The sequence below is a fragment of the Eubalaena glacialis genome, chromosome 6, assembly GCF_028564815.1.
Source record: "Eubalaena glacialis isolate mEubGla1 chromosome 6, mEubGla1.1.hap2.+ XY, whole genome shotgun sequence".
NCBI classification, from domain to species: domain Eukaryota; kingdom Metazoa; phylum Chordata; class Mammalia; order Artiodactyla; family Balaenidae; genus Eubalaena; species Eubalaena glacialis.
The window spans coordinates 43,332,971-43,349,007 of NC_083721.1; the positions used below are offsets into that span (position 1 = coordinate 43,332,971).

Consider the following 16,037-nt stretch of genomic DNA (forward strand, 5'->3'; position numbering starts at 1 on the left):
TAACTTGCCATTGTAGTGAATAAGTCCATACTTTTCTATGGGCTCACAGCATTTTTTAAGAAAACATTTCAAGTCTGGCTGACTATCATAGGTTATACCACTATTATAAATATCCTCAGAATCATCTATTTCCTCTGATTTTTAATTCATAACATGCAATTTAACGTGCCTATTTTGCATATCAATTAATAATTTACCCATCCCATAGTTCACACTCTCAATGTCTCAATTTCCAGTTCTCCTCAATTTTTCCTCACTCTTTTTCTAAACACATCTTGCCTAAAGTCAGTTCTCAGTGCTGTTGCCAAAGTCCTGGAACCACTGAAATTCTGATATTTTCACTTCTTTTGAACTCTTTCATTGTTTGTTTGATTTCCTAAAATTGTATTCAACAAATTTGTGAATAAGGTAGTAGGTGGATTTCAATGCAGAATTCATTCATTTGAACTGTAATTATACTTCCTAATAATTAATCACGTTAATGTAACTATGTATCTATATCTATCCATGGATCTATCTATCTATAGATCTATTTATAACTTTTGCAGCCTATTTACTTCTTTTTTCTTTTTGTATATCTTGGCCACGCCGCATGGCTGGCAGGATTTCAGTTCTCCGACCAGGGACTGAACCCGGGCCATGGCAACAAAAGCACCGAATCCTAACCACTGGACCGCCAAGGAATTTTCCTACAGCCTATTTACTTATATTCCCCCAAAACCCAGATAAAATTTCCATATATGGGAAATGAACACACTGAGCAGTTAAAGTAACTTAATGAAGGTTACTAGAAGCCTAGACATCAAACTCAGAATTCTCCCCATGAGAATAACATGCAAATGGTATTTGAAAATGCTTCTAAAAAACTTTCTGCCTCAATTTTGTTGTCATTTAAAGAAAAATGTTGATGGCAATTTTATGTTTTCCAATATTAACTATTTTTCCTCCAGTTTTCCCCATCTTGGTAAATGGAATCTTCACCCATGCAACTGCTCATGCCAAATACCTAAGAGCTTCTTTCAATCATTAATTTCTATTAACTTTGTTTCTCACATACATCTCCAATCTATTCACTGTATATTATCTCCACTGCCATCACCCTAGTCCAGCAGCTTCCCCAGCTTCCTCATCTGCAAAATGGAGATAACAATAGTACCTACCTCACAGGACTACTTTAAATATCAAATGGGTTGATACAATTGAAGCACTCTGAACAATGCCCAGACTGTTTATTACGCACTAAATATGCACGATGGCAGTATCGTTGTCACCACTGTTATTATTACTGCTTCTCCATCTGAACTACTTCAGTAGCCCCCAACTCATCTCATCTACTTTTGTCTCCCACCTGTTCATCTCCATCCATTATGCAGGGGAATTTTTTTAAACTTCATTATTGATATACCACTTCCCTGTCTAAAACTTTTTAATGATTCTCAAGGCTCTATAATAAGATGCACGACCCTGAACCAGGTCTACAAACCTCCCACCCACCCACCCATTTCACAGCCTCCTCTTGCAGTACCATCCCCCTTGCCCAATGTGCTCTCACCATACTGATCTATATATTCCTCAAGCATGTCAACCCCTTTCCATTTTGCCATGGACACTTTTACCTGCATACTAGCTCCAGTCTCCACTCTCATCACCTGGTTAACTTCATTTAATCCTTCAAATATCAGATTTGTATCTTATTGCCTTCTTCAGAGAGCTTGTTCCTGGCCCCCATAACCAGATCAAGCCTCATTTTCAGGCTCTAATAGCAACCCCTACTTTTTTTTCATAGAAGTTATGAAAATTTGTTTTTATATTTTCCTAATCATTTGTTTAATATCTACCTCTGCCGCTAGATTGTAAAGGCCTTAAGAGGAGAGATCATATCCATTTGTTTATTGCTGTGTCCCTACTGCCTGAGACATAGGTTCTTAATAATATTGGGTGACTGATGGTTGAATTGAAGGATAAATATTAAACTCAGAAGATAACTGTGAGGATAAAATGAAATAAGAAATCATTTCTGGCTAGGATAGTCAAATGCAGCAAAGCTTGGTTAGTTTCAGTTTACCATTAAAAAAATTAAATAAAAATGTACCAATAAAATGTTCATGCAAGCCCCCAGAAAAAGAATAATGGATACTGGAATTTTCTCTTCCCTTCTGATGCCCCTTTACTCCAACTACATATGCTGTATATATATATATATATATATATATATACAGATGCTGTTTTACTACAATTACATATTTAAAATACTATCAATTTCATTAAAAATATACTTTTTAAAACTGAAGAAAAAGTAAGAAGATACCTGGAAGGCCACCCAAGTAAGTGGCCACTGTTTCTTTCATTGCTTTGTCCAAGATGGCAAATTGTCTTTGAAAGTCTTCAGAGTGGAAGCTGTCTTTTCTATGTTGAGTCAACAGCTCCAAATTGTTTCTGTTGACTCTGATTTCCAGAAGGGATTGTTGATTAGAACACAGACTTAGGGCCTCTATCCGAGCTATTACCATATTTTCAACAGATACCAGGATATCCTGAAGAACAGAGCAAAGACTCAATATAAACAAGTACTAACGTTAATGCTGCTTAAGAGAGACTTTAGTTTGTGAAATTCAAAAACAGAATTTCAATGAGGTGGGGAAAAGTATGATAGAGCTTTCAAATTTATTTAAATGAAAAAACTATTATCATAATCATAATTTTAGAATACACATTAGTTTTACAAACTCCAGGTTTAGCTAAGATGTACATGTATAGCAGGTTCTGAAAATTCAATAAACTAACAGCATTGTCTCACCAACAATGGGAACCAAAGTAGTGTCTTAAGCAATACATTTCTGTTTACGAGCCTTCCTAATTTCAAAACCTACATATGGAAAAGGAAGGAGTTGAATCATTCTTTGTTGGGGAAAAGACCTGGAAAATTTGAAGTGCTTTAGTAAGCACATGCCAGCAAGACTGAAAGGTTTATTTGTGCCACACAAGAAATCCTGTAGACTTGGGACAAATTTTATGAAGTCTCTGAGAAAGAAAAACCAGGATTGCCAGCAGTAAGTTACAGAGTATTTACCAGAAGGTTCTCTCTCTATGTATATATATTTTCTGAACTTTTCAAACTGCTGATACACTAAATTACTCAACTTGTTGACAGTCATCTATGCATCTAGCTTCCCGGCGTGTAGAGGAAATATAAAAAGAGAGAAAAAATAAAATCAAAACGAGGGAGACGGTTGTTATGATGCTTCCCAGATGGTAGAAAGATAGTCTGAAGTGTTTACTTAGGAATCCAAGATACCAATGCTAAATGAAGCCTATACTTCCCAAATACAGCTTAGCTGAGGAAATCTGTTACTGTGTTATACACATCCATATCCTGAACTCAGGAAAAGTCAGCTGAGAAAATGTTCCAGAATGATCAATATTATGTGGAATAATGTTATGAAACGTTGTTCACAGATCATAAGAAGGCAATCTGACACGCCAAAAAAAAAGGGGGGTGGTGGCCATGAAGACAAACACAGAAAAGATAAAATAAATATCAAAGACATGGCACTTGTTAACCTCCTCTACCTAGTGAATGTAGTGTTGAAGGCAGGATTTCCATTTTGCTTAAAGAACAAAACAAACAAGCAAAAAAAAAGCTGAAACCCAAATGTAGCAAGCTCCTGTGGTCACTGGAGACAAAAGCTCGGCAGGATCTTTTTAGGTTGCTTACAATTAACCATCAGAAACTCCCCCCATCCATCCTTTAAGTGGCAAATAGCATCCCTTTTTATCACTACAGCATTCCTTTTTATCACTACAGGCATTATTCAATTATATGTCTCTTTCTAAAAGCCACAGAGAGCATCCAAGCCAACCGCGGCACAAACGAAAGCTGCTTGCTGTAACTTGGAATTCACCCACTGTGGATGACACAAGGACAGAACTATTAGCCTCTAATAGAAGTTGAATAATACAGATCTGATAACTCTCATGTTTTCTTTTATCCAAGAGTTTTTCCTGTGCTTTCTCCTAATTTCAAGGCAGAGTTGCCAGCAGGAAGCCAAATAGACTGGTTTTAGTTTTCTGTAGTCTTTCCTAATTTACTTATGGGAGAAAAGATTAAGAGTGCCAGAAAACACAAAACATTATAATTAGGCAGTGAATATTTCCAAGTGGATTGCAGTCAGACTCACTTCTATTTTGTTAATACATACAAATTCCCATGATACTGCAAAGATTCTGAATAAGGGCAGATCTCTGGGTACTCAGAGAAGCCTCCAAGCAACCTTTGTGTGAGTCTGCCTAATCTGAGCTATAGATGCAATAGGCTTTTCCATTCCCCCTTCCCACCACTTTACTTCTTGGTTCAAACCTTGGAAATAAGCCAGCAAAAAAGTAACAATAATGAATATTTATTGAATCTTTAATGATGTGCTAGAGATTGTGCCAAATAGCTTAAATAAGTTATTTAATTTTCAAAATAGCACTTTGAGGTAAATACTGCTATTCTATCCATTTTACGGATTAAAAAAAAATTACAAACCAAGGATCATAAATGTTTAAAGTTACCTGAAGCTCTTCAGTGGCGGAGTCCACCAAGGACAAGGCAAAGGGCACTGTGTTACTGGAAACCAAGGCCAACATAACACCGGTGCCTGATGATGGGCGAATATTCAAGGACACATTTACTTGCCAAGCCTCAGGATTGGATACATTCTCTGTTTAAACAATGAAACAGAAGCAGGATCAATGTCCTCCTAAGGTGCACCAGAAGGAATTAAGTATAATCTTATCAATACTCAAAGCCATCTTTGTGTGATACTAAAGATTTTAGTCCTCTTTTTCGATGATCTATATAACCAAGGCAAAACAAAGCAAAAGAAAAACAGTTTTTAATGCAGGCAAGAAACACAGATAGAGCCTCATCCTTTTGTTCTTCTTCCTACAACAGAATTCGGGATTGTGGTGTTCAGGATTATTATGAATTTTCCATTTGCTCTTTTTTTTTTTAATCTATTTTTTAAATTTATTTTTGGCTGCTTTGGGTCTTAGTTGCTACGCACAGGCTTTCTCTAGTTGCGGCGAGCGGGGGCTACTCTTCGTTGCAGTGCAGGGGCTTCTCATTGCTGTGGCTTCTCTTGTTGCAGAGTACGGGCTCTAGGCGTGCAGGCTTCAGTAGTTGTGGCACACGGGCTCAGTAGTTGTGGCGCATGGGCTTAGTTGTTCCACTGCATGTGGGATCTTCCCAGACCAGGGCTCGAACCCGTGTCCCCTGAGTTGGCAGGCGGATTCTTAACCACTGTGCCACCAGGGAAGCCCTCCATTTGCTCTTTAATAGCTCTTCCTTCTGTCTTATATATTCTCCAATGGTCAAATCTCAGAGTGGCTGTATTTTAAAGTACACATTAGAAGAAAGTTCAACAAATTTATTGTACTATTTCTGAGGGAAAATTTGGGTATAGCTGCCACCCCCCGCCCCACTCCTCTTCCATATAGGGGTCAGATTAGAGCAGTGGGAAAGCAAAGTATGATTTCTGTACATAGGGGTGTGGGATGGTTTAATGGTAGAGAAATACTCTGAAGTCAACAGTTAACTTTGAAATTCTAATAGGAACTCTTGTGTGATTCTCTTATCATAATACGTAACATTCTTTCTCTTAATTACTAGGTCAATTGTCTACCCAACTAGAGTGCAAGCTCTACATGTCTCTACCATCACTGTCTTCCTCAGCAGTCACTTAACAAATATTTGTTGAATTAATATGATTTCAAAATAGTTTGATTTCTGAAAATATTAGTTTACAATCTGAATGCAGTCTTCGTCATTCAACATAAAGTAATGTATAACAATAGCCCAAATACTACTTGGAGGCTTTAAAAAGGTGAATGTGAATGGAGAAAATAATTTTCCTTTGACAAGATGTTCTTCCATTTAGCCACATCTAATACTATAACATTTTTCACTATAATCCTTTAATTCCCACGCAAGAGAAAAAAAATGCATATAATCATTTTGAAGTAAGTAAATTTACTCTAAGATATTAACAAACTCAAACTAAAATGAACATGCAAATGTACAGAAATTATAATGTAACATTAAATATTAATTATAAAGTAGGTCACTTTCATATTTGTGAAATAACTAATTACTTACGAAAGTAATTTCTTTCAGGTGCAATAAAACTCTTATTTTCATTTTCTTTTCAGAGATTTTTTTTGTCCTTTGAACAAATTGTGGGCCTAGTTTTTGCCCATGTCCAGTCATCAACTCAATTTAAACTTTTTTTGTTTTAAAAAAAACCTTCATATACAGAACAGAGCTAAAGTTAAAGACATTGTATTAATTTATGTTAGGAAACAGAAAGCACTAGTGTAAGATGCTTTCTTAAAACTGTAGTAATACTTTTTAAGGCTGAAAATAAAAAATTTAAAATATGTTTTTTTCTTAAAGCAGAGATATCAAATCAACACTAAATTTATAATGCAAACTGTTAGTAGCTCAAATAATGAACTCCTAAAACACAAAAAGACAGAGACGCCAATAAAATAATTAAGATACACAAATACCTGATAAACATATGGTGAGATATTCAACTTCAGTAGAAACTGGGATAATAATTAGAACTACAAGATTTAATTTTTCAACTCTGAAATTAGAAACAAATCCCAAGCATAAACTTTCTTCTGTTGGTAAAAGTATAAATTGATAAATCATCTTTGGAAGAAAATCTGATTGAACAGTAGGAATTATACCTTTGCATAACCTTTGATGGAGAGAATTTGAGATTCTCTCCTACAGAATTAATCACATGAGGGTACAAGGATAAATGTCCAAGGATATCCCAGAAGTATTATTTGTAAAGGTAAAAACCTGGGGTCAGTTTGGCAAGAGTTCCTGTTCCTATTAGACTACAGAAAACTGCGGAGAGTACTGTTCCCATTCTTAAAACAACAAAAGACCAATTATCTATATAAGCACAACTTTTCTTGAACTATCACCAAGAGCTGAGGTTGCAGAACAACTGACTAGAAACCTAAAGGAAGACAGGTGCTTCGAGGGAAAAACAGGAGGAGAGTACTCTCTTACCCAAGGCAGACAACAGACACTGTACAATTTGGTAAAAAGAATGTAAGTAAAAATTTTAACAAAACGCTAAAGTCCAAGTAGGGGCTGGTGTGAGAATATAGAAGCCAGGGAAACTGCAAACACATGGGAAATTCATACCCATTCAAAGGATCTTACTGGGTGCTCAAGAGAAAAACTGGGAGAAGAGAAAGAGATTAGAGAAAGCTTCCTTCCTAGTACAAGCCCAAGGGGAGAGGAACAGCAACCTGCAGGAAAGGCACAAAGTCTCACCCAGATCATTCTTTGTCTGCTCTAAGCAAGACTTAAAGCATTAGGGGAAAGGCAGCAAACTTTGTTGCTATTAGGTCACATCAAAGTCCCATTGCACCTACAGATTAGGGAATGAAAATAGCAAAAAACAAAACAACAACAAAAAATCAGTTACCCTGGGGAAGGAGCAGGAATACACCTTGAGTCCTGACCATTAGATATCTCCCTTACTGGTGGGCAGGAGGGGCGACAGTGGAAAGTCCACACCCCTGAGACACAGGGATGTTAACACCTGTCTAAGACTGAATCTGCACCAGAACATTAGAGAATGCTCCTCTGACCCCCAGACCCCTCTAAATTGCTAGCAAATGTCAAGTAACAACTAAGAGCACTTCTGGGAGTGAAACAAGACCAGGGAGAGACACTTTCTTGAGGCAAATGAAAGGAATATCTAAAGCTGAGGGTGGATCTGTTATTAAGAAAAATCCTCTGGCTACTATCTTAAGCACAAGGTATATTAAAGGAATTTGAAGTGTAGTCATGGAAACAAGAGAGCCGGAGCAGCTCAATTCTTGACTAGATTGATTCAAGTCCCCTCATTAAGTGTCTAGCAAAAGGAGAGCTGTGCTCATCTCCAAATGTAAATATTATTTATCTCAGTCTCTACTGTTTTATCTGACACCCACCTTTAAACAAAAATTATTAAATGCAGAAGGAAGCATGGAAAAATGACCCATAGTCAAGAGAAAAAGCAATCAATATGACCAGATTTAGATATGACACAGATATTGGAACTATCAGACAAGGAATTTAATTATGATTAATAAGTTGAAGGCTTGGGTGGAAAAGATGGACAACACTCATGAACAGATGGGAAATTTTAACAAAGAGGTGGACATTTTAGGAAAGGATTAAATGGAAATGTTAGAAATAAAGATGAATACTTCTGATGCATTAATCAGTAGACTCAATACAACTGAGAAACTGGTGAACCTTAAAACAGGTCAATTTAATTTACCCAAAATTAATCAGATTATGTGCCAATAACCTTTAAGTAACAACATAAGCATATTCAACTACATTTTTTCTCCCAATATACTTGGTAAAATTCTATTAAAAATATATAACAGTATGAATAAGCCTAACACTATATCTGGCACATAGTAAGTACTCAACAATGTTTACTGAAGGAATTATTGCTGTTTGTTAATGAATAAATTTAAACAGTAATGAGAAAAGAAAGATAAAATGGGAAATCACTTACTATAATCTATGCTAAATTGAGCAACTCCAGAACCAGGATAGTAGGAACCCTTCTCCACAGTGACAAGACAATGCTTATTTTGTTTTTCTTGAATGATTTCCTTTACTCCTGAAGCTCCTTGATTCATCAAATTCCAGCCTCGAATACATCCATCTAGACGAGGGTTAATCTAACAATTTAAAATATAGATCAATGAAAGCATTTTAAACTTAAAAAAGACAGACTCATAAGTGAAGTGGCTTAATTGATTATAGATATAGGTTTTCATTTAGAGGCAAAATTCTTTCTTTGATGACATTTTAAAGTATTTAAAATATTTTGAATTTTATCTAAATTTTTTTCAAGGTGTCCTTCAGATGCACAGTCTTTTTCAGTAAAAGTGAGCTTATGCCATCAGAGACCTCCACTGGGATCCTAATGATTTTTAACACCTCAAGCCCCATCTGCCTCTTCTGCATCATCCAGCACTAACTCTTCTGCTCTTGAGTTCTATATATGCTTCTAGCTGTGCCCCTGAGTTCTAAGCTGCTTTCTGTTTTTCTTTAACTGCATTTACAACTAGGTTTGTCTTGCCATCAGACACTAAGCCTCTTCAGTAACAAAAGTGTTTGCATTCTTCAGTCTCACCAAAGCAACCAGCCACATTCAAGACATGCAGCCATTTCATAAATAGTTGATTCTTTTTGAATAATTTATTTTACTTTTAAAATGTCTTGATTTATAATTTCAAAGGACAGGTATATTCACTCTGACATGAGTTAACTAATTCAGGTTTTATATCATATCACAGAAATCTTTTAAAAGCTAAGGTAACTGAAAGATGGATACAAAATGGTCAATATTTGAGTTAAATCAGCAAGTGTAAAATTGGCAGACCCATGACTTCAAATGAAAAATTTAAAACTCTTCAAGGTCATTGATTAGTCTCCTTCATGAAACCTTTTCCATGGTAGTTAGTCAAATACCACATACAGAAAAATCATCTGTTACATCTAACTTCAATTTATGACAGGCTGCAGCTATATTCCCACCAAAGATTTTTCTTTTTAAAACGTTCCACCTTATGTGCTATCCTTATCTCCCAAATTTTAGTCCTAAAACAGACCTAAGAAAGTTATTTGACAGGCTTCTACAAAATCATGTAATTTTGGACTCAAATATATGTATTTATATGTTTAATGGCTGAGTATGGACTATTATGATGTTAACGTTGAACTGATACTTGGAGAATTTTTGAAAATCTACTTCTCCATGAGTAATGCTGGGAATTTAAATGGGCTCAAAAACACTACATTCATTTTCTTATTTCCTTAATATAATTTCAAGGGTTGATAATGTTATTTTTCCATGTTCAATTCAAGTTTTCACAGTTGGTGTGTTCAACAAAATAACTTCATTTGACTCTCAGAAAAACACATTTTCAAATCTATTACAGATGAAGGAATTCATCCATGATGAATGATATAAGCTTGGATCGTTACCGGTCTAATGAGTGCATTCTCCACTTTCCGAGGTATTCCTGCAAAGTATACTTTGGTTTCTAGAAACCCATTGGTAGGCTTAAAAAGGCTTTCAGGTTTATTTATATTCATTACAGCTTCTTTAGCTATTTTTACACTAATACTCTGTTCTAATTCTTCCACGGAGACCTATAATTAAAAAGACAAAAATTATCAAACAACCAAACATTACTGCTTTTCATTTGAAACACCACGATTGAAAAATCCTGTTATCATTCCAGTATATAATTTTCCAAAGTAATCATTTTACTGTACTTATTAATTTGTTCCAATACATTTGAAATGTCACATTAGTATAAAGGTGATAAAAATGTGTTTTAGTGTGGCAATTCTTGATCGAAAATTAAATCAACACCATATTTTAAAGTTTAAAAAGTAATATTTTTCTATTACATTTAAACACCCATTTATAATACATATCTTTCAACACCAGTGTGCCATAAAATTAACAGTTTAAAAAAGAGTGAGTCACTCTACAAAATCTTAGAAAACTTTTGTGCCCTTATTTTGCATTTGTCTGATAGTATAAATAGGAAATCAATAAGGTAAATAAATTTTTAATATAAATTAAGAGAAGTTAGTACATTCAATATTCTGTTCATTATGCACAAATTATATTTTATTTCAAAATTCAAAAATAGTTGAGGTCATAAGAAAGCACAATACATTAAATTAAATTGGGTTTTTCCAATTTTGAAAGTAGTTTGGATTTCTAAAAAAGGTTGGAAGTAATGGTAACCAACAATAAAAAAAAAAATCTTCCCTGGACTTCCCTGGTAGCCCAGTGGTAAAGAATCACCCTTCCAATGCAGGGAACGAGGGTTTGATCCCTGGTCGGGGAACTAAGATCACCACATACTGCAGGGCAACTAAGCCCACACGCCACAACTATTGAGCTTGCGAGCCTCAACAAGAGCCCGCATGCCGCAAACTACAGAGCCCACGGGCTCTGGAGCCCGCGAGCCACAACTAGAGAGAGAAAACCCACGCGCTGCAACTAGAGAGAAGCCTGAGCGCCGCAATGAAGAGACCGCGCGCCTTAACAAAAAGATCCCACATGCCTCAACAAAGATCCCGTGTGTCGCAAATAAGACCTGATGCAGACAAAAAAATAAGGAAAATCAATAAATAAAATCAATAAATATTTTTTTAAAAAATCTTCCCACAAAGGCACTTTGAAGAACCATTGCTGCAATCTCATGTAAAACTGTAGGACTCAAAATGCAAACTCTTCGTTTACTTATCAATCAGGGAAGCCAAACAATAGGCACATTAAAGCACTACTACAGGAAGGAAAAAACTATGCTCTAAAGTAAATAAAATAAATTTGGTAACATTTACAGATTTAAAGTTGGTCAAGGCTCTGTCCTTAATATAACCAGTCACCATCATTTTATTCTAATGATTATTCCCTCCTTGAAAGATGTTCTTAACTTAGCCTCCAGGACCTCCGTCTGGCTTGCTTCTCCTCACACTCCTTCTCAGTCTTCTTTGCTGGATCCTCTTCTTCTTCTCAACCTCTATAATAAGCCCCAGAGCTCATCCCTCTAGTCATGCAAATATTTTTAAAGGGGGCTTTACTGCCCCACTCTAGGGCAAATTTGGGGGTGGTGGGCACTTTTAGTTTTCACAGTAAGAGGTATGCTGACATTGCAAGATGCTAGACACACCCTGCAATATGCAGGATTGTCATGCAAAATAAATAATAAAATATCCAGTATCCTACAAATTTTCTGAACATTCCTAGTAGATATTCATGTAGGGTATACTCATGCTTATAATTATCTGTGTTTGTGTGTAATATAAACACAAAATATCTGTTGCACCATTTCAGCATTCACTGAATTTTTCAAGAATGTAATAATCTTGTAAACAAAGAATAGACTGATGTTTCTTTTGTTTGGATCTTTATCAAGATTTTCTCACCATTTTGGAAAATTACTATTACTAATGGCAATACCATTTATGCACTTATGGTTTTTGAGTTGCCAATACAACACCCCCCAGCATGTCTTCAGTTGTAGCTTTCATGTTATTCTATGTATAGGAGTAAGCTTTGACAAATATTATATTTGAACTTGAGCATTTACATATGGAAATATATATTATTTTTTTTTAATTATTTTCTTTTTTATATAATAATTAGAGCATTATATTGGATGTGATAGAGTTTAAAACCACAGATTGACAATAACCAATCTCAGGGCCTTTAAAGCCCTCTTTATGCTGAATACCAAAAAGTTTGTATCTACCTTAAATTGAAGGCTGGACCTTAAAAATATATACAGAATCTGACCACTTCTCACCACTCCCACTATCAACACTCCAGTCAAAGCTGCCATCTTCTCTCCACTGTGTTATTGCCATAGTCTCCTAACCCCACATCCTATTCTGTCCTTACTCTCTACTATCTAGTTTCCACAAAGCCATTAGGTCCTAACCAGGATTATCTTCTAACATGCAAATTAGATTATGTCACTTCTCAAAATCATCTAAGTTAGCCTAAGACTCTGTACTTGCTGTTCATGTGACAGAATTATCTTCCCCAAAAAAGTTCTCCAGTCTTGTGTCCTCAAGTCTCTTTCTAATGTAATCTCATCAGAGGTGGCTTTCCTGATTCCATATGCACACCCACCATCATCATTCTCTATTGCCTGGCCTTCCTTTTCTTTTTTCTCATAGCATTAATCACTATCTGACATGTCTATTTGTTGATGCATTTGTGGTTTTCATCTCACCACCACAATGCAAGCTCCATTAGAGCAGGGACTTTGTTTTATTCACTGTTGTATCCCCACCACCTAGAAGAAGGAATAGCACATAAAGTGCTCAATAAATATTTTGTTGAATAAATGAAATTATTATACAAATTATATATTTCCCACCAATATTAGGATTATACCCAACTATGAAATATAATAATCACTTACAAAGTAGCAATATTTATTCCTACAGGTTGTAGCCATTCTAATGACTTAATCATTACACATTCAATTTTTTTTATCTGAATTACAAAACAATTCTGTTATACGCTTTAATTCTAATTTCTTATTTTTAAAGTATTTTATTTAAAATTTTAAAATAATTTAATATTAGTGAAACAATTGCTATAAACTGAATAGTCCAGTTTACAGATTAATTTAACTTAACCACTTTGTCATTAATTAAAATTAAAATACTTATTTAAAATATTTATTTATTTGAAATAATTTCTGTGCTGCATAAATTTGTTTGAAACAGTATAATTCTTTAATAAATCATCAGGATTAAAAGCTAGTAAAACTACCATGCTCCCATACTATCTATTAAATATAAAAGATATGGAGTGAAAAAAGAAATCCTATTTATTGCGGGGGGAGGTAAAATGCATAAATTGTTAAAATATTGAATTACAATTTAAAGAAAAACAGCCAGCACCAAGTTTATTACCAGAGTCAAGTTTTTCTCTGACTTGCTTATTGTTCTTAAACTTTATTTTTTATATAAACTTGTATTCAGTTTATAGAGGGAGATTTTAATTTAAGTGTTTTAGTTAAAACATGGGCATATCCTTAAATAATAGTTTCTTTTTAACAAGAATCATAAACATAGAAGACAAATAAATGAAACTGAACAGCTACCTTCCATCCATCCCGAATCCTGTCTTTAATAATATCACTCATGAACAGTTCTTTAATAAACACTACTTGCAACGCATGATAACTTCACAGATAAATATTTACCGTCTTCTTTATACATATTATATCCTACTTAGAAATTTATCTAAATTCACCTTCAAACAGCTGATATTTTCAATTTGTATAAACTCATTAGAAAAAAATTCTGTTCACTCTCTTTTGCTGCAAGAGTGATTTTAGCAGTTTTAGATAGGTGATTTAGGGACGTTAGGCATTAAAATGTATTCTTCAGCACATTGGAGGTATAGCTGTATGCATCAAATATTCTAAATACAGATGTAGTAGGAAAGATGTAGTAACAAAGATACACTAATAAGCATCAGAAGTCAGAGAATTTTAGTGACTTCTCTGACAGTTGCATTTGATCTTGTGAAGACACTATTCTTTTAAAGTTAGGAGCCCAAAATCCATGGCTGCCAAATGACAGACAGTCCCCTTTTTGGTGAACCATATCTGCACCCAACTGTTCTTTATTACCACCTTCCTGTAACATATTTCACATTATATTGTATTAGTTCATAATGCAGCATCAGCTACTAAACTGTGAGGTACTAACCTCAAGAGCAAGGACAAACTCCTGCTATAGTTTTAGCGCCTTGAACTCAGGGATGTAGCACTTTAAACATGCTCACTAAAAGCTTATTGAGTATATGACTGCAAGAGTGGATAAATATAAGAATGAAATAATTTAGTGATGACTTTACATGGCTGCTCAACATGGACCTCTTGTCAGTTCCCACAGGCTTAGAAAGTGTCTGTTTGGGGCACAACACTCTTCTCTCCGCTGTTCTCTGCTGAAAGTAGCATTGATTTAATTGCAGAAAGGAATTCTCCCCTCTGTGGACTAACAGTAATCCCTTCTCCAAGTAATTCCTTCTCCAAGAAAAGTTCCATTTTAATACAGTAGATTAAAGTGCTGTTCTTGATTATTAAAATAAAGACTCACTTATAGGGATTATCTAAAAATGCTAGTTTCTAAGCACTCTAATTGGTACCAGCTAGTGTATCCTGTTTGTACAAACTGATTATACCTACATGATAATATTTAAAATTAAATTAAATTTTTTATTTTGTTACTATGTGTATTTCTCTTTTACATTAAAAATACTGATGGCTATCCAGTGTAGTTGTCCTTGATCAGTGTTGTCTTTGAATAACCCCTGACCTATAGGAGCTATATCACTGTTCACCCAATGATAGCCACTAAAAAAGGTAAAAAGTTAAAGACAGAGTAGTTGTCTTTAACAAAGCAAATAACTGAAAACAACTTCAGTTATGGGAAATCTGCAATATATTGAGAGATAATAACTTCTCAGGCTGTTTCAGGGATTTACAGCGTGTAGAATATACTTCACACAACATCAGATAAACCCAAAATTATTTTGCTTTGGTATCATTATTTAAAAAATGATCAATGATTTTATACAAATTGCATCAAAGTGGAAAGATTCTTTATGAATTCAGCAAAACGTACCATATTCCATAAACCATCATTAATAACTTTGCCTCCAGTTGTGATTTTGGCTGTATATTCATTCTTAAACTGAATTTCAATCTTTCCCTCACGAAGTGCAATCAGGAACCAAGCTGACTGATCAGAAGATTCTGCATACAGGATAACACCTTCTGAATCATATGTCCGGAAATCAAATTCAGCTGAAAATCTAAACAATGGACAAAGAGAGAGCCTTAATAGTAAGAAATATTGAAGACTATGTTATTCTTTTTTTTCTTATACTGGCAAACAGCAATACGTTGAAAGAGTCAACTCTTTCTTTCCCTGGAAAAAATAAAAGAGAAGGGCAGGATTAAGCTGTTCTTGTATTATCTCTGGCTCCATGTGTGTTTAAAATCAAGTTATTATACTTTCTTGCTTATTTGTGGAATCTTTTTTCCCAATGAAAAGATGTTTTGATAATTTTTCATCTTTTGGCATTTGTTTTGAAGGCACTCTTTAAAATGCTGGAATACTCATGTACAAATATTAGGCATATTGTCTCTCTCGTGGAGCCTTTTATACACTATATAATCTGACATTAAGATTTCTTTTTTTTTTTTTTGCTGTATCCATACGTGATTAGTAAAAGATGTTACAATTCCATGATTGAAGTTTATCCATCAAAAAGCATATTTTCCTATGATTTCATATATGTCAGGAAGGAATCACTCACAGAGATATACAAGATAGCATCTGGATGATTGCAAGCATAATTAAGACTTCATGTGTGGTAAAGGAAGGTAAAGTCAAAAACTTT

The 16,037-nt window shown here is 34.8% G+C and overlaps 1 protein-coding gene across 1 annotated transcript in view; it reads right to left on the reverse strand.

The window, feature by feature from the left end:
• PROS1 (protein S) overlaps positions 1 to 16,037 on the reverse strand; it is a 61,453-nt gene that overhangs the window by 1,265 nt on the left and 44,151 nt on the right. Inside the window, exons 10-14 of the mRNA XM_061192993.1 lie at positions 15,257 to 15,446; positions 10,067 to 10,234; positions 8,586 to 8,754; positions 4,555 to 4,703; positions 2,309 to 2,534 (exon numbers count right to left, since the gene is read on the reverse strand). Of these exons, the coding sequence (XP_061048976.1) occupies positions 2,309 to 2,534; positions 4,555 to 4,703; positions 8,586 to 8,754; positions 10,067 to 10,234; positions 15,257 to 15,446 (902 nt within the window). The remainder of the gene's footprint in view (positions 1 to 2,308; positions 2,535 to 4,554; positions 4,704 to 8,585; positions 8,755 to 10,066; positions 10,235 to 15,256; positions 15,447 to 16,037) is intronic.